We start from the raw sequence: 25,338 nt of genomic DNA on the forward strand, positions 1-25,338 counted from the left end.
TGCTATGCTTCCTCTGTGTCACGGAATGATTTGAATGCATTAAAGTTCAGCTGGCTTTCGTTTCTGAAAAACATTGACGCTGCAATGTTGCATCATATCAAGGTGAAATGTACAGTTCCAGAACTGAAAATAGAAATGTAAAGCAATCGAATAAGCTTGTGGGTCAATACAGGTTCTAACATTGAAATGTTTTGTTGCATTTTTCAGTAAACGTGAACAAATGCTCTGTTCTGGCTGATGAAAGTGTGAGCTGTCATGCTTTTATCCCACCAATCTTCCATGTCTGACATGCATGGAAGTGCGCACAACACCAAAAAAATATGCACAATAAAATTTACTGTGGAGCTGCACAGTTTAAGGAGTGACACTGGGCATCTGCAGTGCCTTCCGAATTTCCCATGAGGTTCAGCATGTAGTTCCCACGGCAACTGTATACGCTTACTTTGCAGAGGAGATTGAACGCTCCTGAAAGTTCACTCTTTTGCGAGGAAATGACACCTGCATGCTATGCGCAGTCATGTGCAAAAAGAGGCAGATGCCCTAGTAAAGTTTGTATCGCCTGATGAATGTAATCCTGTGTTTATTTGACTATACATCACACCGAAATATGCCCTTCCTCATTGTTATAAGCCACACGAGGGCAACAAATGCCAAATCAAATGTATATTCGAGGTCGAGTGTGGTGATTTCATTCAGGCCGCGACCTTCTTTGGTCATGACAGCAGCCTGACTTCCCTGCTGGCTGTGGTATGTTTGAAAAAGCAGTCAACCTACGACTGAATGAATGAGCTATTCATTTTTCAGGTTTTAAAGATTTGTGCCAATAATCAAACTACAATTGTTATCATGGTGCGAAAATGAATGTTTTAACTTTATTGTACATGCTTTGCAGTTAAGGGGTGTACAGAAAGTTGAAAGCTAGGCACTCTGTGCTAGTGGGTTGGCCCACTAGCACACAGTGCCTACATAAACACGCACTACTGCTCTGAACACAAACAAGCAAAACGGCGCTTATTTTTAAGAAAGGCTGCATCTTTTCAGGGGCTATTGTGACACGTCACCATTTGTACGCATGCTAACACAGACAGTGTTTTGCACATAATGTTTCCCACCAAGATGGTGCCTTCTCTTGGTAAACAGCCATTGATGTCCAGTGCTTGTGCAGTTGTGGTCCTTGTACAGATACTTTAGGTGAGCTGAAAACATTTATAAAGTGAGGGAATGCGACAGGTGCAATGTGGCGTTAACTTCCTAATGAACTTTGTTTCCACCGTTGGTCAAATGCATTGAACAAATGAGCGTAAACCGTAATAGAAAGACACAGGATAGGAGGTGTGCTTGATTGGAACAGTGCGAAATTTAGCTTTTTCAAAAACAAAGTCGAAGCAAGAAACACAAGACAATGTGCTTCATCTTGTGTTTCTTCGTCTTTGTTTTTGAATAGTGCCATTCCAATCATGAAACGTATAGCAGCATGCCAAACTGGCAGTTCTTCCAAGTAGAGGTGTCATTACTTTTAAATAACGGATACCAAACATTGGTTTGATATATTATGTCCGGGAAAGTCATGTTCCCTGCCAACACTATTGCGATATGGTTTGTTTCCATTTGTTTAGTATATTTGGTAAAAGGCAGAAGCAGCCTTCAGTGGCCAGCTGGCATCGGCTTATGCTTTGCATGGCAGTGTATTCTCAGGAAGTCCTAAGCATCCCTTGACAAGTTTTCTTTTAAATGCAGACATTTCAGTAACTCACGATGTCACCCGCGTTGACGTCCGTAGTCGTAGTCCGCATCGCTCCCCGTCCGTCTGTCATTGGATTGGATTCGCTTGGATTGGCGTGGCTTGGATTGCATTCGTTTGGATTTGGATTGGATGAAAGTGGATTGTGTTGCGTCATAGCCGCGGCTGGGGGTTCACGGCACGTTTCACCATCTTCCTGCCTCTCGCGTGCTGTTTTAAATGCAGAGCATTTCAGTAACTCACGATGTCACCCGTCTTGACGTCCGTGGTCGTAGTCCGCACCCCTCCCCCTACACTATATCAAAAAAATACTATCCCGCGCCTGGTTTCGATCCCTCGACCCTGCGGGCGGAACGCAATGTACATGGTGTTCTACCCACTGCGCCACAAAGCCGACACAGAATGGGAGGCTACGAACGCGCCTTATATCCTTGACTCATTCAAATTACTGCTGACGAGCGCTCTCTCAGCAGTTGCCACAAGTGCAACAACATTACCGTAACGCAAACTACTTAACGTCGTGCGCCCCCAGAAATGCTCTGCATTTGATCGTGCCCCTCGCGAGGGGGATGTTCCAAGCTCTCACGTGCGCATATACATTTTCCTTCGATATCGCTCTCATTTCCTCCTTTCGTTCGTTCCAGCAGGTTAGAGCTTATTGTTGGCTACTCTCATCCATATTGTGTGCTATCTCTTGGCCAGGACGATGCCTGATTTTTGACCTCCCGTGTTAATTAATGCTCTCGCACTAAAGAGTCAATATAATAACAAAAGAAAATAGAACTTTAAGGGCTGACATATCGGCATAGAACGCTGCAAATTAGTACATTGTCGTTGCAGTAATTGGTGAGGTAGCTATGTAAGTGTGGTGTGCTCACATCTGCTACCCATACTACCTGTCGATCAATTTTCTTCTGTTACCTTTTATTTGCCTTTATTTAGCAGACAGGTGAAGACCTATTTGGCTGAAAACAGTTTGCTGTCATTATGAGGCCAATTGGCATGTCTTACGAGCACACAAAAAACGTCCTCCCTTTACATTGAACAGTTAAATATAATTCTTTTTGAATGTAGGTACACGTGAACCAAAATTTTATTGTGCAGGTGTAAAATCTTTAGACTTCTTTCTCATGCATTAGATTTTAATAATATTTTATATCACTCGGAGCTAGATGAGCTGGCCTTTCAAATCATTTCTATGTGCCTGGTGCAAAGTGACACCCCACTTAATTAAGCCCTGCATTGTCCAAATGTGGCTGCACACCCTGAGGGAATGTGACTGCCACCTTAATGGTTTTCAGTAACTTTCTGTGCACTAAAGTGCATTTCCTGCATCTAGAGGTGAGACAGCTGAATCAGATTTGGAAGAAGTTTTTGGAGCAGCGAAATCTCAATTTTGGAGCAGAAGTACCTTGATTTGGAGCGGAAGAACGACATTTATCATGTCACCTTAAAAGCCTAAAAAATCAAATTTTTGGCAACTCGGGAGGAAAAGTGAAAGTTTTGGCCGGTTTTGAACGTACATAACACCGAAACAGCCTTTCAATAGTTTTTTTCTACCAGAGTATCACAAGGTACGAACTGCACTACCTTACAATCCATTTTTAAATTCTTACGCTATATGCATAGATAGCGTGGAGTGCCGCTGAAAATATAGAATTGAAAAACTAAGCAATCGTAAAGCATTTTTATTGTCATGTGAATGCCGAAATTATTATTTTTGTAATCCCAGAATCGGCTTTACATACAAGTGTGGAGCCATGGCAAAAGTTGCGCAAAGCGAGGTTACAGTCATCGCACCCCACCAGCCCTCCCATTTCAACCCCCCGGTGAACGTTCACTACAATCGTAATTTGAGTAATGTTAGTGTGTTCAGCCACCTCCCTTTTGGCATTAAATTTCGCTTCAGATAGATAAAGATAGATAAACCATTATTACTAGCGTGAAATAATTCGCCGTCCTGCTATTGGGCACTGTTGGAACATTTTGCGGGAATGTAGCCTGCGCCGCCACTTCTGCAGTGTCGCTCGTTGCATTGCCTCCGCTTGCAAGCTCCTTGTCAAAGGCAGCAATAACTCAGTGTTTTATAACACCACAATGAGTCCAACATTTCACTTCAAGCATGCACTGCGTTTTACACTCAAGGCCGAAACACGGTGAATTCACGGGCACCACATTGTTTTTGATGAACTCCCATCTATCGAGTCGCATAACTTCCTGCAACAGATCAAATGACTAAATGTAAACCCAGCCACCCCCATAACCAAAACCACGGTAGAAATCAGTGAACAGCACTCTGCCTGAACCATGAGCGGTCGTGTTTTCCAATCTTCACCACACCAAGATGGCGGCGGTTGTTCGAGAGATGTAGCGCTCCGAAAATTGCCGTCTTTTCATCAACTCGCACAAGCAGTTTGTCGCCTCAGTACACATAAAAAATTTTCTACAGGACTTTGCAATGGTTTTCATTGGGAAAACTTTAAAAACTTGCAGAATATAACATGTGCAACCCAACATTGCAACTTCCGAAAAAAACTATCTCGGGGACAATTTTATGCGGGTTTGTTATTGAATGATCAACCAATTAAACCTTTACCAACAGTATCACCTCGGGGGTGCTGGAAAATTATGCCATCAGTAAGCATTTTCCCCCACTGAAACTGGTGGGAGCATTAAAATCCTTGGCTCTCAGACTGTTCTGGAGCAGTTTGGCGCAGTTTTTGCAATTTTCAAGCTTTTGGAGCACCCCGGTGCAGGAAAACAAATTTGTATCAAAACTGCACAATATGAGCAGCTGTCTCACCCCTGTAGCATCATAAAATGCGTTTCACATATTCGTGTTTGAGAAGGTACAGCAATGTCAGACCTCACTCTTCATGCCATAACTTGCATAGAATTTAGGCTTCCCGTATTCGTAAATGAATTATTCAGATGCATGCCTAATTTCTGATGTAAAAGAGATAATTCCTAACTTGTGCAAATAACTTGTGCTACCTTTGAGTTTTTTCGTGTGAAATTTCAAGTCTGCTTCCGCTAGTGAAATTTATTGTCAGAAACAGAAGTATAAGTCCTGCATGAAGCTATAAAGAACTTTTATTTGTGGTATCACAAGTGCATTGTGCACCTTTTATGTGGTGCATGATTTTGCCTCTGGAGGCTGTTTTGTATGAAATTCGTTCAATAAAAAGGTTGTGCAAGGTTTTGCACAAAGTTCTAATTGTGCAGCTGAGTGACTAAAAAGCTCCATTTCAATAAAATGCTGAGTTAAATCCACATAAATTAAACATGCCTTGATAAGATCCAAGCACCTGTCTGGAACATCCCGACAATATCCTTTCTTTGTTGTAGATTGGGTGTTAGGCCTCCCAGCAAAGTCCTAATCTGGGACAGCTGGGTAAAGCACAGGTGGCAACGGTAAGGTCTCTTGCCAGTGTGGATGCGCAGGTGGGTGACTAGAGGCTGCCCTTCTCCATGAAGACCTTGCTGCATTGGCTGCACTGGAACGGGCACTCGCCCGTGTGGCCACCTGACCACGTGACTCGCCGTGTGCAGGCGAGCTTGGCCATAGATGACAGCGAGGCCACGCCATCTTCTCTGAGCGTTGCGCAAGAGCACGAGGATTTGTGCCATCATCGGCCAGTGATATCTGACCACCCCACGAATATCACCCGGTGGGCTGCTTCACTAGAGAGGGTCCAAAATGCCAAGTGATCAAAGCTAGCATCTGTTATGATTTAGCCCTGCGTACGTGAACCTGGGAGGGCAGGGGTACCCTCCAGCCGAGAGACGACATGCAGCGTGCTGGTGGCGACGGTGACTGACCGCGAGCAGCCGTGCTCAGCGGTGTTTATTTGCCGGCCACCCACAATGTTGCCCACCGAGCCTGGTGGGGCCACTGAACTTAGCGGCCAACGAATATCAGGGTTGGGGGGCGCCACACACTTGTCACACCCCTCACCCCCAAGTTTGTTTGTCCTACACAAACACGAAACAACACTTGTCACTCTGGCGAGTAATGGTCTGGCGGTCTCCGTAGTCTCGCACTCCGCCTGGGCACAGGTGTCGATGCAAGTGTGGCAGCATCGGGTGCTACCTGTGTCACTCTCGCACCAGCTGTCAGCCTTTCTGGTGTCGCAGGACTTGCACGTGGCGCCACAGTGGCGCGAGTACCACCAGCCCCTGGTGCTGTGCTGGCAGCGGTCGGTGAAGCTGCCAGCACAGAGTCAGACATTCGGCTCGGAAAGCGCCACCAGCGGGACCATAACCGTAGAAAAAGGCAGGCTGTGGACGAATAGTACAACAGCTACAGCTAAATCGAAGGTTAACCTAGTGAAACGAAGATCTTTTAACTAGGCTAAGTGAAGCTTTCGCTTTGCATATCCAAGGTTAGATGAGCTAGGCTGCAGCCATTTTTTGTCCCTCATCTCGCCCCTCAGGAAGACGGGGAAAGAGGTGAGAATCCTCCATGTCTAAGGCGTGCTGCTGAGCCCGAGGATGCGGGTTGAATTTTCATCTGTGGTGGCCGCTTTTCTGATGGAGGCAATGTCTAAGGCGTGCTGCTGAGCCCAAGGATGCAGGTTGAATTCTCATCTGTGGTGGCCGCTTTTCTGATGGAGGCAAAAAGCGAAAACACCTGTGTGTTTGAGATTTCTGCGCATGTTAGAGATCCCCAGGTGGCCAAAATAAATCCGGAGCCTTCCACTATGGCCCGCCTCATCGCCTACCCCACAATCAATCAATCAATTGGTTTCAGCAGCTCGTCTACCCGTGCATCTCCACCCCCATAGCAACTGCTTTTCAGAACATCCGGTGTGAGCAGACATGGCTGCTTCATGAAACAGCAGGTGTGTGAATTCGCTGCACAACACACTTTCCCAAGGTCCGTGCACCTCTGTAGACATGTCCAAGAAAGAGCAAGGAGAAAGGAGAAGTTGACTCCTTCTCCTACTCATACCACAAAAAACTACAAGTTGCAGCCACACTTAGTTTGCTGAATATTTCTGCGTAAATTCTAAGGTTTAACAAGAAACATTAGGGAATTGAAGAAACACATAGGCATCCACTGCTTCCAGCTGACCACTACTGCCATAAGCAAAATATAAAAAATAGGAACAAATCATACTGCAAAAGTGTGGCTGGGAACATCAGTTTCCCTTGCACATAAAACCAGTCTTTGGTAACCATATTGAAAAGTAACGACACGTGCCCACCTCTGTCTTTGTTTTAACAGCGCTGTTGCAACTGGTCGCAATGCGTGGCGCATAGTAAATTAAAAATAGCAAGAAAATGCCAAGCGCTCATGAACACGTGCCTCGCGACGACTGCCCAGCGTTCCGGCACACACAGCGCCTGCAGCAAAAAAAGAAAGGCGAGAACCCCCAGGAGCGCCTTGCATTACCTAGCAAGCAGCAATGCCACAGCTGGCACAACATCTGCTCGATGGAACTTTGAAGCGACTCCAGGAACGCCACACACACATGCGTTGTGCATGTACGCGCCACCACTGAACCCCAGCTGTCGTTTTGTGCCACCATGCATGATGTAAATAAAAAATTTCAAACTTGCACAAATACGTGGTAATGTGTCCTTCAGTGCTCATGTAGGAAGAAATCTTGCAAGTTCGCTATGGTTCAAGCCTTGCGCAACTTAGTGCAAGCTCCACCAGTTTTTTCATTATGGTCTGTGCTTCTTCGTTCAATGCATTTGAGAAACAGTAGAAACAAACGTTATCAAGCAGTTGGCATCAGTTTGTGTCTGTCGTGTTCCCTCACTATTTCAATGTTTCCACCTGACCCTTACAACTGCAGTTAAACCCTTTTATAAGAGACACCGGGGAGCAGATTCTGTCTGTTATATGAGAGGTCTCACTAAACGATCTGCCCCTAGTTCAGTGTGGGCACCGTATGACTAAAATAAGCTCAAAAGAACAACACTACAGCATGTTGCAAAAGGTTTATTCTAATTTATGTTTTGCCCCCAGAAGTCATGAAATTTCTTGATCTGTTTGCTTCATGACTATATTTCAACTATTTTTCACATCGGCTTCTATGAGCTTTCTCTTCCGGTGTTTACGGAAGATGAATTGTGGATGTTGAGTTCACAAGCCTGATGACAGCCAGAGCACACAGCTTCTTCTGCTGTGTGCTATGGCTATTTATCACGCTTGCAGAGCTCAACATCTGCGATGCTTCTGTATTGGGAGCTACGCCATTGGGAGAGCCCACTGTGCACTCCCAATATTCTCGGCTTGGACAGAAGCCCGCTTGCGCTCGTACGCATGGCGCTAAGTTTTAACCACTTCTGTATGTCACATTTCCACTGGCAGTGCTTCTCGTTATCGTCTCACAGCTGACTGAACCACCGTGCCTTTGCTGAAGTTATAATAACTCGCGACTGTGGCCACTGCGTGTTTGCTGAAGTCATCATAAATAGCAAGTGTGGGCGTATGTCCTCCCCTTTGATTCCACAGCATACGCAACTGCAGTTAGTGAATGGTGGCAACGCATCTAATGATAAAATGTTTGTTACAAGTGAGATTGTTGACCAAAATTCAAGGATAATTTGTCCTTTATAACCAACTATCTTCTACTTCTGATGTCTCATATAGAAGAGGTCAATTTAATGGGAAAGATAGGGCCGCCATCTATGTGGGTGAATAATGCCTCTTATACCCAACTGTCTCTTACAACCATTCCTCTTGTAACGACATTCAACTGTATTTGCAGAAAAGCACACATGACAAGCACTGGTGGTTTGCAGACAGAAGGCACCATTACAGTGGGAAATTACAAGCAACACATGCGAATAATGTGAGCTTGCACACATATGAATGGTGACACATTGATTCCCAGTCCTTAATAATTTGCGTATCTTCTTGCCTGTATTGAAGTGCAAAGCTGCCGCACGAGTTCAAATAGGCGCTTGCAATAAGATGCCAATCACTGATACAAGCAGCACTGCCTGCAACAGGTCCCTCCAACAACTACATTTTCCACAGTAGTGAGGTACAATTTTCACCCAGCTGGGGAGGCACTGACATGATGACAAACGTAATTTCCGCTCAAAGTGAAGTCTCAACGAAAAATAAAACGGGCTCTTTCTATAAGTTCCTCACCCCCGCACTTGCTGCATAACACTGCTTCATAAGGATCTGCGAACAGGAGCTTGCTTCCGTGCAGTGCCATTGTGCAACACATCTGGACCATTCTCCTCGCCTCCTGCTGCACTAGTGGGAGTGGCTGTACCACCTTCCCCCCACGTCCTCTCCTGAAGGTAGTGTGCGAATGCCACAGGGCCGAAGAGTCACCGGAAAGAACGCCCAGCCATGTGGGTGCGCACATGGCCGGCCAGGTTGCCCCTCTGGGCGAAGGTCTTGGGGCACAGGTGGCACTGGTACGGACGCTCACCCGTGTGGATGCGCAGGTGGACGTCCAAGTTGCACTTCTGCAGAAATGCTTTGCCGCAGTGGCTGCACTCGTACGGGCGCTCGCTCGTATGTGTGCGCTGGTGCCTGTTCAGGTTGCCGGAGGACGGCGTCACGTAGCTGAACTGGTGACAGCGCAGCAGCCGACGACCTAGTGGAGGGCCGTGCTGCACCCTGTGGCCATCCGTGGAAGGACCTGTGACAGGGAGGAAGGGGGAAACAGTGAGAGCCCTTTCACTGATGAACACAGTGACTGTGCACCAGCAGAAAGGACTAGCGCAGAAGAAGGAACAGCATCTCTGTTGGTGCCACACAAGCCCCTCTGCACATTCTGATGCACCAGGCACTGCCTAGAAACGCATACAAGCCCTCCTTTTTCTTGCTGGCTTGGCAGTTGGTACCTCAGAGGGGTTCCCAAAATTTGCAATCACGGCTTACTTAGTTTAGGAACGCCGCTTCTGGAGCCCATGCAACAAATAAATCTCCTCTGACACAGTGTTTGGTCTTGAAAAATGCCCAGCTCATGCCAATGCAGGAGAGTTAAAAATTCCAGGGGTCTCCTCGAACCACATTGCTGGTATCCCAAAAAACACCACCCACTTAGCGGGGCATTGACTGCAACCAGCCTTTTCCAAGCAAGTTCATGTTGCCTCATTGCGGCTGTTCCTGCCTCAGCCACTGTGCCCGACTTCCACGCACGCACACAGAAACCCGGTGAAGGAACAAAAAACAGGTTGAAAGACCTGAAAACAACAGTGTGCGGTGTAACTTAATGCAGCACGGCTGCTCCACAATTTCCACTACACTAAATACTTGCTAGTGTTCACTAAGCTCAGCGTACATGAAATGCTCAGCTAGCAGGTTATACAATTGTCTGATATGCAGCGGAAAAGAAAAAAAGGCAGTCGTCTTCTTGTGCCCCGCCCCTCAACTGCAAACCGTGTGCTGGGATTAAGTTAAAGCAGCCATTGTTCTCCGTCTGCCACCACTCAAAGTAGCCTCCTATTACGGGCCACAAGTGCTACAACATCAACACAAAAAAGGGCAAAAACAAGCAAAAGTATGCACTATAAGGACCATACTGCAGTTTTATGACTGGCCCAAAAGTTTGAAAACTGAAAAGCATACTGTATTCATTTTATCACAGGCTGACCGCGTTTTTTTTTTTTCAATAATAATTCCCAAAGGTGGGTAATTAAGCCTGAAGTTATCCATAGTCAATCCATAGTCACGAATAAGAGCAGTTCGCATGATGTTGCCACTCCACAGAACCTTCCGTATTTAGTTGGTATTTTTTTCACCTTCATGATATTCTTGGCAATGAGGAGGAGCCCATGCGGGGCCAGCATATGTCGAATAAATTAGGAGTACGTTCTTCAGGTGACACATTCTTAAGTAGGGTACGTGCCTTCTGTAACACATGGCCATGCAGTAGCATAAAGGCATAATTTCCTAACACAGCAGACAACTTTCAACAGCGTGCAATCTTCCCAGCAAAGTAGAGAACAACAGTCAGCCTGGTGGGAAACTCGGAAGAAAATGCAAGTGCCCGGTGTCATTTTTAAATCGGCCCATTCCATAGTAAACTTTAATGTGCACGTTTTTTTCAGTGTTGCATGCACCTCCATGCATGTCAGACATGACATATTGGCTGACTGCAAGGGTAATAGCTCGCACTGCCACAAACACAGAACACAGTGTTTCCTCAAGTTTACTAAAAAAATGAAACAACACATTTCAGTATTAGAAGAACCTATATTTACACTCAAACTTGCTCATTCAAGAGCACTACATTTCAATTTTTAATTCGGGAGCTGCACATTTCACCTTCACATGTTTCACAATGCAGCTCAAATATCTTCTGGAAAAGAAAGCAGGCTGAAGTTCTGTTTTCAGACAATTTCGTTTAATTTTCAACTAAGCTCCAAGAAACTTGCCAGTCTCGTTTTTTCGCCAGATATTTCAAAGATGCCATTTTTTAGTCAGTCAATGAGTTTCCAAGATAATAAGAGAGTCTTGGAGTATTCTTGGAGTAGCAATAGACAAAATCAATAGACAAAACACAACCATTCTTGGAGTAACAATAGACAAAACAGTGTTAGTCACAAAACTGTAATCTTCACATTTTCTAATACTATGAACACTGATGACTGCACTGTAGGAAGTGGTTTTTTGATGCATTGCTTGGAACTAATGTTACAGCTCATTAAAATTCGGAGTTTGAAATGACCATTCAAAATGGTTCCTTGCCACTGGTGCCACCAAAGTTTGATCAGCTATAAATTTAGTTCCAAGCAATGCATCAAAAACCACTTCCTATAGTGCATTACAAACCAAAATGTGTAGTAGTTAACACTGAAGGCCAGCTCGCCAAATGTACGCTATGTTTCCTGTGTGAAATATGTTTCGACAGGATAACAACTGGTACCAAAGCGGAACCCATCACTCTGCACCACCATACCACCAACCAAGTTCGAAGGCTGAGGCTCCATGGGACTTGTTCACGTGGAAAGAAGAGAGATCCATATGTAAACTGACACTATTCTGCCAAATAAATAGCATTGGACTAGCCCGTCACTGCGACGACATGTTGCTAGCAATGTTGGCAATGACCTACCCCAGCTTAGAGTTTCGTGCGCTAAATGGACCCAACCCAGCTGTTTCTACAGCACCATCACTGATTCTCTAATTATTCAAGAGACCGAAAAATATTACCCACCCAATCCTCTCATCCACTCATACTGACCACCTCCGACGAAAAAGTACAACCGTTCGTACCGACTGCCTGCGGTGGGAATCAGGCCACATGCAGTGCAGCCCAGGAGAGTTTAAACACTGCCACTCCACTGTTTCCCACAGAAAAACGGTGGAAAGAAAGCTTGAAAGAGGCCCCGATTGCTACCAGCGCATTGGAAAATGAGTGCACGAAGCCACGTAAGCTTTGCATGTCCAGCGAAGGGCACTAGAAACTGCGTCCTAGCAACGGCGGCGAAGGCCGCCGATAGCCATTCATCGGCAGGCAGAGACAAAGCAGACAACAGTAAAGCGAGCAAAGGCAGTTTGCCTTCACAAATTCAAATTTGCGAAGGAAAATACAAACCAATGAACAGGAAGCTATGAACAAGCAAATAAGGGTGGGCTACAAAAATTTCATTTCCAGCTTCAGTAGAAGTGATGGCAGGGACTCTCCTAAACTCTTCTTTTCTCCATACACGGTACACCTGCCACGCTAGCCCCAGCCTTGTGTCTTATATCCACTACAAAATGCCAAAAAGTAACAACACCAATATGTCACCCCTTCAGATGTATTACCGGGCCTTCATGTAGCCCCACGTTCCAGAGAGATATTGCTAAATTCTAATATGCCACCACAGCCTACACCCCTGATACTCTTCGAAAGTGTCTTTTACCCCACAAGCTTCTACCAAGATACCCATACAGCAAGCTTTCTACACAACCCGACCTCCGCCATTTTGTTTAGAACAGCCCGATTTTCACCCCGTGTCGAACATCCATCCTAGCCAATCCCACACAAAACGGATTGCACTTCATTAGACAAAAAGAAGCCACTACATTCTCTTGGATTTTATTCTATCAAGAGCAGCCTGGCATTGAGTGTAATCAAGATCAGCACTGCAATTACCCTACATCTCATAAGACCAAACAATAAAATTTTAGTCAAACGTTAGCAACCTCAAGCCTGTACGGCGTGGCGATGACCCCACATCTCATATGAAGACTAAACAGTCAAATGCTTGTCAAACATTAGCAACCTCAAGCCCACATCGGGTGTGCTCCACAGCTCTTCACGCGTGCACTCCACTTGGAGTTGCCCAAAGAGGTTCACCTTGGGCCTTGAACTCCGAATATGCCTGAACTTTTACGAAAGCCTTCGTGGGATTGAAGCAAGTATGCGACTGCTCTGCGACCAAGTTGCCGCACATTTAGGCAATGCAGGAATTGGCTGGAAGTTCAGTCCCTAATGCCCCATGCTGGAGTGGTTAGTGGTTGTGGTTAACTAAAACATTAGTAAGCACTCATAAAGGTATTGGAATGAGTTGAACTTGGGTTTGAAGAACTGGCTACGGTGTTCAAGGTATGAGCAGTCAGTACTCAAGACCTCCTTTCATCAAAGTGAACACCTGTGTGCTCTGACTCCTGCCAATCTACGTTGTCACAAATTCAAGCATATATGCTGGGTTGGAATAAAGACTTGAAAAATGCCCCAACTACCCTTGTGCTCCATTCAAAAGAAAATTTTTTACAAGGTGGATGGAAGAATACCTATTGAACCTTTTGTAGGCCCACTTCGAAAATAAAACAACCAGTGAAGTTGGAGTAAGGTATGGGGTGCTAGTTTACCAATAGACACCCTAGCAAATGCGGAAAATAACTAGTCAAGGAAGCCTACAAAAGCAACAATGGTTTTATTCCTTCTGCCAGGACCAAGATACAGAATGGATTTGGTAACAATCAGAGCCACACGATGGTGACTTATCCTTTCGAAATTTCTGCTTCGCGATTTTCCTGCAACATGGAATGTGTAAAATCAACCGTTGTCGTACTCATTTGGAGCACGTTACCATTGACAGAAATTACCATTTTCATGTTTCTCCACTTCCAAGCTCGCCCTTTCCGCAGTCCAGCACTAAGTACCTGACCTGGGCAACACACAATAAGTTCCTTTCTTTTTTTGATTAGCCCACTAGCTTCATTTTTCGGTCCCTCATACACAAGTTTGCACAACACAGACGTAAACTGATGCTAACTACCCAGTGAAGTTTCTTTTTGCCACTAAACTTTTGCCACTTGCTAAAAAATAGAAGACATGAAGGGAGTCATGGCAGCTGCCCAGTTTTTCCTTTTTCATAATACAGCTAAAGCTCGTTAAATCAAACTTCAATATTTCGAATTTACGGATAATTCACACTGCACAATTTGGTTCGGCAGAGTCTCTATAGAAGCTTATGTACTGAAAAGCCCATCAATTCGAACACGAAGTGCCCGAGCCTTTGGGGCCTGGCGCACAGCCAGGGAAACAGCCCCGCTGCTTACGCACAAGGCTACGTCCCCTCCTGAAAGGAGAGGAAAGTTCGATCAAGTAAAAGCAATCTCAATCCCCCATGGTGGACGTTTTGGGATGGAGTTCCTTTGCAGACTACGTCGATATAGACAGGAGTTCAGTGTGTTGGGCACGTTGACGAAAGGCATCATTTCAGAGGTGGGCAGTGCAGAACCTAGCTGTCGCTGCTCATTACCACGAAAAGGTGACGGATGAAGCGCTAGTGTGGCCATCACTTGGAAGCATTAACTGGATGGAATGCCGCTCATCTCTTCAGTTGTCGAGTATGTGAAAAAGAGGCCTTCGCTACGTTGGCTCACCAGAGCAAAAAGTAGTGGCATGTGCCATCAAGAATAAAAGGCGTGCTTCAGTCGCATCTTTTTTCAAGCATTCGATTGCTTACATGAACATTGCCACAAGACTGAACATCTCATCTGGTGGCAGAATGAACATTGCCACCAGATTTAATAGTTTGTAAATGTTTTGCCTATATAAATGTCTCCTTCTAGGAAATTTTCACAGAGGCAAGTTTCATCTCTCGATAAAATTAAAAATAATGGGCCCTCTTTATGCACCGCCAAGCTCCCCGCATGTTGGCTACATCGCTTGCATCATAACAGTTGCCACAGTCCCCTCGCTCCCCTCCAGTCACATTGGCCAAGTGTTCACACACACGAACGGTTGCAGTGCTCCCTCTCCTCGTGTGCCTTCTTCTCAAGGCGGTATGTGAAGGCTGTGGGGCAGAAGCGGCAGCGGAAGGGCTTCTCACCCCTGTGGATGCGCACGTGCCTGTCCAGTGTGTTCTTCTTGGCAAAGGCGCTCGGGCACAGGTGGCACTGGTGGGGGCGCTCGCCCGTGTGGATGCGCAGGTGGACATCCAGGTGACCCTTCCGCACAAAGGCCTTTCCGCAGTGGCTGCACTGGAAGGGGCGCTCGCCCGTGTGCACGCGAAGGTGGTCGACCAGGTGGCTTTTCCGCACAAACGCCTTGCCGCAGTGGCTGCATTGGTGGGTGCAATCGCCCGTATGTCTGCGCTGGTGCCTCTTCAGCAGGCTTGGATGCAATGTCATAAAGCTGCACTGCGGGCAGTGCAGCAGATGACGACCCGCAGGTGGGCCATGCTGCTCCCTGAGGTCACCCGCGGAGGAGGCAGAACAGCACGAAGGACCTGCATGGGGGGAGAGAGGGAAGCACTGATAGACCATACCCCGGGACATGTGGTGGCAGCGCATCAACAGCGAGTTAGAAGTGGAAACTAAAAACAAACGCGACTGATTGAATGATTGTAGGGTTTAACAAGCCGATGCAACGCAGGCAATGAGTCGCGCCATAGAGGACGCCAGATTAATTTTGACCACCAGCAGATGTTTAACATGCGCCGAAATCTCGTAGACGTGGGCGTTTTTGCTTTTCACCTCCATCAGAAAAGCAGCCACCATGGTCAGGAAAAACAAGCGCGAAGGACGAGGGCGCGTTTTCATTGGGAACAGGCTAGTGGCTGTGCACGTGCCACAAAACGGGCCCTGCCCTTTTTCGATGGCTCAGCAGTATGTCAATCAAGAGGCTTCACAGGCTTCAGTCTCACAGCCTGCTCAGGAATGGCACATCTAGTGCTTTCGCACTAAAGCAATCTCACCTGGCAACACACTTTGGCAAGATTCCCTTCCCCTGTGTGGACACGCAGTGCCATTTGCCAGTTCACTTCGAATGCGCCCTCTGTTGTGAGCAACTGCTAAAGGTGCTCTGCTGTTTGGACTGAGTACCCTCGGGAATTCTTAGAATCATGGGTTTAATGCACAGCCTGTCTGCGAGCCTCAGTGCCAAAGTTTGTGAAAGGCCCACGATGTTTGCTTATGATTGCTCTCAAAACTCGATTCTATAGACTGCCTTCATAAATAAAGGTGGCGTGGTATCCTTCAGGTCAGTTTAAGAATGAAGCACAGCACATCAACACATTTCCTCAATGTCCGGAAGTGCATGGGAATAGCCTGGCTTTAACCTATCTCAAAATGAAATATCGCCATGCTTTGCCTTGACAGTTACTAAGCTCATGCCCGCCCAAAAATTAATAATTCTCGGTATTTTCAGCCCACACTGCTGCGGCCACGAAAGCATCTCCGACCAAAAGAATGCTGAATACATCCAGCCCTGTTTAAGACACCTTGTCGTAGCTGTTCCTCCCACAAACCGCATGCCAGTCTTTCACGCACACACACCTGATTAAACAAAACAGAGCCAGTTGTAAAGACTTAAAACCAAATGTATGCTGCAACAGAACAAAACACAGCCACTGTAATGCTATGGCTAGGCTGAGTGCCTCAGCAAAGTTGCCCATGTTCCATGTAGATAACATGCACTGTGCACAGCTATCAGGTCATCCTACAGCCTGAGATGACAGTGAGTGGAAGGAAAGGGAAAACAGCTGTCGTCTTCCTGTGCACTGCTTCATAACAGCAAAGCATGCGGTAGCATTAGACTGAAACAGTTACGGTTCTTTAATGCTAACACAGAGTTGCCTGTTACAAGAGGCAATAAATACTTCAACGGCAATATAAAAAACAGGCAAAAACAAGCAAAGCAACATGTTTGCACCATGTATAAAATTATGGTTTGATACTGACCCAACAGTTTAAAACCTGAATAAAAATACCATATGCATGTTTAAAGGTTGACCTGACTGCTTTTGTGGAAAATACCACCCAATGCAAGAGTTAAGCCTCCAATGATGAGCGAAAAAAGTCGACCCATAGTCGCAACCAAAGGACGCCCACATGAAGTTATCAAACCTGGCATGTCCAGTTGGTATTTCTCGCCCTCATGTGGCTCCACACAAGGAGCAGGCGGCCAAGGTACATTCGAAAAAAATAGGAATATATTCTTCAGGTGGCACATGGTTAAGAACCGTCCTTGCAAAAACTATAGCTTTCGGCAGCAGCCAAGCTTCCAGATGAAGTAAGTTTATATAATTACCAATGGAACAACACATGATAAGCCACATGGGAAAATCAGGAGAAAGCAGGTGCCAGGTGTCGTTTTAAACCAGCTCGTTCCACAGTAAACTTTAACGTGGCTATTTTTATGGTGTGTGCTTGTCCATGGATGTCAGACACAGATACTTGGCCGGCTTCTAACGTGACAGCTCACACTTCCACAAACCAGAACAGTGCACGACCTCAGGTTTACTAGAAAAAACCCAACAAATCGTTTTTATGCTAATAGAACCTGCATCAAACTCTGCATTAAGTGCTGCCTTCAGGACCTGCACATTTCTGCATTAGGCAACAACACAGTTCAGGTGTCTTTTTGAGAAGAAAGCCAGCTGCAGTTAAAAATTCATTTAACTCATCGCATATATGACACAGATATCGCATAACATGAAGATATGAAGGTGGAAATGGAGGACTTAAAGGGGGGGGGTGGAAACTGAGCAACGATGACACTGTATCTTAACATGCAGCTACAAAGAGGCCCTCTTCTGCCCCCTTAACTCTGTTCAGGCAATATTTATGAAAGGAAAAAAACAAACACTAGCGGCCATTAAGGTTCTTGGAAATGCATTATACAAAAAAATACAAGGGTCAACAAGAAAAACCAAGGGATTGAAAAACAAGACTCAGAGATGAGTGGCAGCTTAGCATGTCTTGATACAATATGCTGTCTCTTAGAAGGGCCAATCAGGGACAGGTGTATGCAAGGCTAAGGCTGCCTCAGCAAACAATACTGCTCACTACCACTATGCAGGCACACAATGATGCCAACTGCCCCTGATGTGTATTTTTGCCATTTGCCAAATGTGTCAAGGAAATGGAATCAAACCATATCGAAAAAGGGTGGGGGGAGAACATGACTTTTTTTTATCCCTACAGCAAGTGCTTGGTATTTTTAGCATGCACTTAGCGCCCCTTCTCTCTTTTTCTTTTTCATTATGGTTAGCACTGGCTTGTCCGATTCATTTGCGAAAGGCTGGGAACAAACTTCAGTGGGTAGTTGGTCGCCAGTTTGTCTCGTCACTTCTTTATTCCTCAATGTTTCTAGCTGCCCTTCAAAATTATCTTTACAAGTTGCGCACAGCCAGGAGTGAACATCAGCTGCTGTTTACCAACAGAAGGCCCCATCACAATGGGATCATGTCTATCGAGTTCCCTCACTCTGAGTCTGTGTAGCTGCCCCTTAAAAGTATCTGTACAAGCAGCACAAAGAACAAGTACTGGACGCCAGCTGCTGCTTACCGACAGAAGGTCCAGAGGGAAATTACACGAGTCACATACGCATGCACTTATATGCGTATGATTCTCGACTTATCACAATTTCCACCACCTTGCTCGTTTCTTTCTGCAGAAAGGAAGCACCTGTTCAAGTTGGCACTCAGCGCTAGTGGGCCAGCCGCCATCCTGACATGCTTGTGAAGGACACACGATGCCACTGTCTGCCACAGTTCCCACCCACAATCACACTCCCGCACTGGCATGGACCAGTGCATGGCCACCTGGCTGGTGAGGCCACGATGTGATGACAAACGTGGAAATCTTCAGTCGGAGCAAGGTGCTGTATAGACTGGTGACTCATCACAACTCCCATATTATTGCTCAATTGATTGTGCAGAGCAGTAGTGTGTGTTCAAGTAGGCAATCAGCCCTAGAGGGCCAGCCCCCGTCATGAGACACTTATGACCAACACAGGGTGCCGCTGTCTGCCACAGTTCCAACCCACAATCACACTTCCTGCACTAGCATGGACCAGTGCATGGCCACCTGGCTGGTGAGGCAACGATGTGATGACAAATGTGGAAATCTTCACTTTGGAGTCAGGTGCCGTAGTAAGACGAAACAGGCTGTCTTCCTGTGATCCCCCTTCGGTGTGCTGCACAACCCTTCTCTGTAACGACCGGCAAAAAAGGGCTCACTTCCCTCTGACCTCGTTGGAGGAGCAAGTGTCTGCGAACACACCCCACGGGGCCCTTCCCCTCCTGCTTCACTACGGGCGGTGGCTGTGCTCTTTCTCCTCGTGTGACTTCTGCTGGAGGCGGAATGTGAAGGTTTCGGGGCAGAAGCGGCACTGGAAGGGCCTCTCCCCCGTGTGGGTGCGCACATGGTCCAGCAGTGTGGCCCTCAGGGCGAATGCCTTGGGGCAAAGGTGGCACTGGTAGGGGCGCTCGCCTGTGTGGATGCGCACGTGCCTCGCCAGGTCGCTGTTCTTTACGAAGGCCTTGCCGCATTGGCTGCATGGGAAGGGGCGCTCGCCCATGTGCTTGCGCCAGTGCCTGTTCAGATCACCCAGGTTCAGTGTCCTGTACCTGCACTGTTGGCAGTGCAGCAGGCGACTGCTCAGTTGAGGGCCACGCTGCACCCTGTGACCACCTGGGGAGGGAGAAGAGGAACCTGCAATAGGGAAAGAGAGGGAAACACTTAGGGCCTTTCCTTGGGCAAACGCAGTAGGGGTGCACCAGAAGAAGGTCGCAGGGGAAAGGACCAGCACAAAAGAGGAGGGAGCGTCTCTGCTTAAGCCAGCCAAGCCGCTTTCCTCAGACCTAACGTGCCTGGGCGATGCCTAGCAATGCAGGCAAGCCTTCCTCTTTCAGACTGGCTTGGCAGTCTTTCACTCGGGAGTATTTTTAAAATCTAGAAATCGTGGTTCGTTCAGGAATGGTACATTGAGCGCTCGCAATAAAATTTTTCCAATATCACTCTTTGTGCTGAAAGCTGCAAAGTTGGAGACCCGAAAATTCCAAAAGTTCTACGCATTTTCTTGCCACACAACTAGTGTCCCAAAATGCATACCTCACCAAGCAGACACTCAATTCAACAGGCTCTTTCTAAGCAAGTTCACGTCACTTCATTGATATGTTCCTGTCTCAACCTCTACTCCCGACTTCCGCGTAAAATACCTCTCAAACAAAAAAAAGTTTTCAAAGACTTACAAACAGCAGTTGTGACAAAACTGAGGGAAGCATGGCTGCTCTACTAGTTCCACCAAAGTTAGAATTTTGGCAGTGTTCACCAAGTTCGGCGAGGATAACATGCCCATGTATCAGGTTATCCTATAGCGTGGAATGACAGCAAGTAGCAAGAAAGAAGCACAGCTGTTGCCTTCGTGTGCGCTGCTTCTCAAGAGCAAAGCATGCAATACGATGAAGTTGGAACAGTCATTTTTGCCCAATGATCACAATTCTAGTTTGAACATTGCCACAAATGTTTAAAACATGAAAAATGTGTGCCATGTTCATCCAGTTATATGTCGACTGCTTTTCTCAAAGGTACCACAGATAGTAGAGAAGTCAGACTGCTGTCATGACCAAAAAAGTTGACCCACACGAGCAACTAAGAGTGGCCCGCATGAAGTTATTACAACACAGCCCGTCATGTCCAGACGATAATCGTTTACCTTCGTGTGGCTCCTAGCAATGACAAAAGGCCTACTTGGGGGTGATCTATATTTGAATTATACAGGCATACATTAACTGGGGCACATGCCATCTTTCACACATTGTTGCACACACTTTCGCACAGTAGCGTGTAGGCACAGTTTCTTTGGTGTTGCAAAAGAGACTGCTTTCAAGAGCATGCAATCTTCCTAGCAAAATAAGTGTATACAGTTGTCATGGGAACAACAGACAATAACCTACATGGGACACTCAAAGGGAATGCAGGTGCCTGATGTCATTTTTGAACCAGACCATTCCACAGTAAACTTAAATATATGTCTTTTTTCAGTTTTATGTGCACATAAATGCATGTCAGGCATGGAAGAGTGGCACGTTCCAAACATAACAGCTGGCACTTCCATAAACCAGACCAGTGCGAGACCTCAGGTTTCCTAAACATGTGACAAATTGCATTATACTGGACAAAGCTAGATGAACCCACAAATTTACTTCAAGAGTGCTCGCTTCAGCAGCCATACATTTCTACATGTTGCCGTTCAAATGTCCTTTAAAGAAGCAAGCTGGCTGAAGTTCATTGACTATCATTCATGGCATTAATGATGCAGAGGCTGCATAACGTGAATATATGGAGGTGGAAACAGCATAACTGATGGATCTTGTAAATGGTGTAGGAAACAACTGTTTACAGCAATGACAACACTGCGTCTGGGGGGTAGCTACAAAAGACCACTTTGCTACCTTTACTCATTTCAGGCGTTTCATTTATGAAACTAAAATATTTGTGGTCATTGAGTTTCTTGGTTGGTAAATTACTGTACATAGAATTTTAAGAGTAAACTAGAAACATTCAGTGAGCGAAACAACACGACTTTGCTATGAGTGGTGACTTTTCATGTCTTTGAACAAGGACAACCAGCAACAGGAAACAAGAGCAGTTCGTAACAAATGAACAACAAGCTCAACTAATGATGATGGCAGCAATGACACATGCAACATACAAAGTCCTAACAAAATATGCTAGGCAACCGTCAATTGTAACCACTAAACTACATTTCAAGCATGGCCTATTGTCTGTGTTGAACGGTCGATACAGCCCTCATTCGCAAATAGTATGGCTAAGCTCAGACACTTGGTAAAAGTCGAGATGACTATGGGGAGGAGACGATTTGATTGCTAGGTCATGCGAAATGAACTCGAAGATCATGAGCATGTCGGTTGCAGATGTTGGGCCTCTCTAGCCCTGTCCTTTCGTCTCAGCAGAGCAGGGTCTTGCAGATGACACTGATGCCTGCAAACATAGAGAATGACGCACCAAGCCACTTCAGTTTCGCAAAGCCAGAGAGCCTATTCTACAAGTCACTCAGAGGGCAAACATGCATTTACGATGGCTTGTTGAAGCCTTTCGGCTTCCTGCAATAAACAATTGCAGCATGCAGCTCGACATCCCATTCCCTCTGCGCTTTATCCTTTGGGAGCTCGACTGTGAACTGAATCATCGTGACACCTGGAGATAGCACGGTTACGGACAACACAGTCACTTTCTCATTCTTATAGGGCTCCTGCGCTGCCCAGGGGGCACTGCAAAATTTCGACACTCCCGATTGTTTTGCGACACGGTCACCAGCCCATCCCCGACGCGTCCGATCTCTTCCGGAGATGAACTTGGCTTTAGAAAAAAAGCTTTGGAGCGTTAATGATGATGATGAATAAATCTGTCAAGCTGGTGCAGATGTTAGGGCACCCGCTTGGTGGGGGGCTTCCCTATTCCGGGATACCCTGAGCTTGGCTGGCAGTCCAGGCCTTCACCAGCCCACGCTGGATCCCAAGGTCTGGGCTCATCAGGCGGTTTGCCCACTGCTTGTAGAAGGGGGGGGGGTCATTGGGGCAAAGCCTGGGGTCTTCTGGCACTCCCAAATCTGGTGGTACAGTGTACAGGGCGTTGGACAGAAATTGCAAGTAGACGAGTATTTGGTGCCGTAAATCGCATGGAGTAGGGTCCCGTGGGGGTACGTTTACAGCGTCAACAAAAAGTGCTGGGATGGTGACGGCACTTCGCCACTTGCAGGCTCACCGATCAATGGCCGCATGAAATGAAATTTGAAGTAAAAGCTTCTTGTTCAAACTGATACACTTGGAGACAAGGACGTTTCAACAGCATCAAAAAAAAGAAGTAACGGAATAGGCGATTATCGTGCATAAAAGTTTGTGAGTCGGGCGAACTGCAGGCTCATCAGCAGCGGTGCCCCGCGCTTTTGCGTACGTGCATGCGCACTACGCGTGTACTTTCATTAAATGCTGCTGGTTTTCGTCACCGTTATGTCTACATGGTGCAGCGCTAGCTTGCCATTTCATTGCGTGGCTCAGTGAAAAAATGCAGCGAGCGTCAGAAGCGTGAAATCTGTTTTGTGATTCCGAAAGTAGTAGCCGTAAAACAAAGTGGTCGGGAGAACTGAGTGGATATTCCATTTCTTTGTTTGCTCTCACTTTATTTAATTGCGCTCTTGCATCCTATATACCCAATTCACACTTAACAGACTAGAATAAGGGTCGGCAACGTATTCAGGTGCAGTGCTGAGTTGCATGAAGTCGACACGGCGGAGGGCTGGATGGCACATCAGGTGGGAGGGGAGGGGGGCTTTGAAGGCAAACAGAAAAAAATCAGTGGATTGCCAATAAGATTTGACAATAATCTGGAAAAGTGCGAACATGGGGAACAATGCAGATGGAAGCGAACAATTTTCTGCCCTTGTCTCCCCGTCAAACACTATTTCAAGTCCAAACTGGCGTGTCGGATTGTTAGTGACAGGGGAAGGGGTGGGGCACGGAGCAAGAATTATTGAAGAGGCACAACAGGGCTTGCTCCAGCGGCGCGATGAAGTCACGGCGCCGGGCACGGCTCTGGCGTGCCCTATGTCGCAAGGCACCAAATGGTAAAGTCCACCGGTTAAAGATCAGTCAGAGCAACGTGGGCAGGCGACGCCGACGAATGCCTCCCACGACTGGGTTTTCATTGGAGTCAGTTTGCGGCCGAAGAAATCTTTGCATTTCAAACATTGTTGTTGCAAGACGAAGAGGCTTTGATTTTTTAGAACACGAAACCAAGAATAAAAAACTTGTGGTTGAGAATCTGGGTATCATTAGTTCCAGTTATTGATGGTTCTTATCCTCTATATGCCATTAGTTAATATTTAAACTGTCTTAACATCGCCACCCTATCTGTGCAACATGAAAAGCGCGCAGAAATCTGAGAAGCCCGCGAGAGGCGCGAGTGAACCACTCTTGGTGGAAAGGCGGTGTCGGCAGGCATCGTCTGCTCCGGGGTTCCTTCTAGTGCTTCGTTTCAAGCGCGGTACGGCCTGTACCTAAGGCAGTATTTATGAATAAATGCTGCTAAAATGTCTAGCACTTATATTTATTTATTTTATAGAAGGAAATCTGTCAATTTTCGCAATATATTCGATGATATTACGATTTTTATGTGTCACGTCCTTAGAAGAACATGCAAACTATGGGAACGCGCTTGACGCGCCATCTGTTGTGCTGCTCCTCAAGCTGGATTTCCTCCTCGCCAGACAGTGACATTGCCGCGCCACCTGCCCGCACTGTCCCAGCCCAGCAGATTCTCCTCCTCAAATACTTCTTCCTCCGCGGTGTGAGGGTTCTGGCGACGTGCTGGGGGCTGCATAACACCGCCCCCCAGGCCACATTCGGCCCGCTGGCTGTAGGTGTCCGGCTCCTGCAGCAGATATAACCAACACCGTCAGTGACGATCGCATGTAAATAGTTCGGCCGCGCACCACGTATGTGGCTATCTATGTTGTGACCCGCCGCGGTGGCTCAGTGGCTAAGGCGTTGCGCTGCTTAGCACGAGGTAGCGGGTTCGATTCCCGGCCGCGGCGGCCGCTTTTCTGATGGAGGGGAAAAGCAAAAACGCCCGTGTGTACGAGATTTCGGCGCACGTTAAAGATCCCCAGGTGGTCAAAATTAATCCGGAGCCCTCCACTACGGCGCGCCTCATCGCCTGCGTTGCGTCGGCGCGTTAAACCCTACAATCAATCAATTATCTATGTTGTGTTATGTAAATATAGAATTACACATCTCTGCAATAGTTGACATGCAATTTGGTGGTTGTTTTGCGTCCTTTATTGCGCTTAATTTTTTTATTTGACGCTATACATTTTACGGCATCCGATTTACGAACGGCAGGCTACATGTATACAGTCATGTATACAGTCATATAGTCGGGTATTATTCTCCGTCCAATTTATTGACGGGAAGCCGACAAAAATCAACTCGACACCTATGCTGCAGCTCAGGTACGCGAAATAGTGTCATGGTGGTGGAGCACACCCGGTCGTGCTGGTAAATCGCTGTTCGCGGTTCCCACCTGCCGTTGAAACTGAAATGTTTTTTTGAGCAAGCAAACGGCCGTGATATCTTGGTGTACCTAATATGTTGCCCCTACTACGTTGGTAGCAGAAAATAGTGTTATGGGGTGGCAAATATGTCTCCTGTGAATGCCTCCTACGTACGCTCAGAAGTCAGTTGGTTGACAGATTCAGGGAGTGCCTCTGGTTGCGCAGCAGGGCAATTTGCTAAGCATGGCCTCCTGCAGCCAGTGCGTGCGAATAGGAGTTGGTTCTTTAACCATTCCCTGGTATATTCGGTTTAGCTGTGCAGGTCATATACGTCACATGCTCATAAAAGTAAAATATGTTTAGCAATATTTG

The 25,338-nt window shown here is 46.6% G+C and overlaps 2 protein-coding genes across 2 annotated transcripts in view; both read right to left on the reverse strand.

Moving 5' to 3' along the window:
* Positions 1–7,323: 7,323 nt before the first annotated feature.
* LOC144178739 (uncharacterized) lies at positions 7,324–18,591 on the reverse strand. Its single transcript, XM_077706819.1, has 3 exons — positions 18,456–18,591; positions 14,906–15,394; positions 7,324–9,486 (listed from the first exon to the last, which is right to left on the reverse strand). Exons 2-3 carry the CDS (start codon positions 15,294–15,296, stop codon positions 9,044–9,046), a joined length of 834 nt encoding a protein of 277 aa, XP_077562945.1. The 5' UTR covers positions 15,297–15,394; positions 18,456–18,591; the 3' UTR covers positions 7,324–9,043.
* Positions 18,502–25,338, reverse strand: part of LOC144179852 (uncharacterized) — a 54,939-nt gene continuing 48,102 nt past the window's right edge. The window contains exon 7 of the mRNA XM_077708279.1: positions 18,502–19,604. Coding sequence (XP_077564405.1) covers positions 19,201–19,604 — 404 coding nt within the window. The 3' untranslated portion in view covers positions 18,502–19,200. The remainder of the gene's footprint in view (positions 19,605–25,338) is intronic.

The sequence above is a fragment of the Haemaphysalis longicornis genome, unplaced genomic scaffold (assembly GCF_048455015.1).
Source record: "Haemaphysalis longicornis isolate Haplotype H1 unplaced genomic scaffold, Haemaphysalis longicornis Haplotype H1 scaffold_4, whole genome shotgun sequence".
NCBI classification, from domain to species: domain Eukaryota; kingdom Metazoa; phylum Arthropoda; class Arachnida; order Ixodida; family Ixodidae; genus Haemaphysalis; species Haemaphysalis longicornis.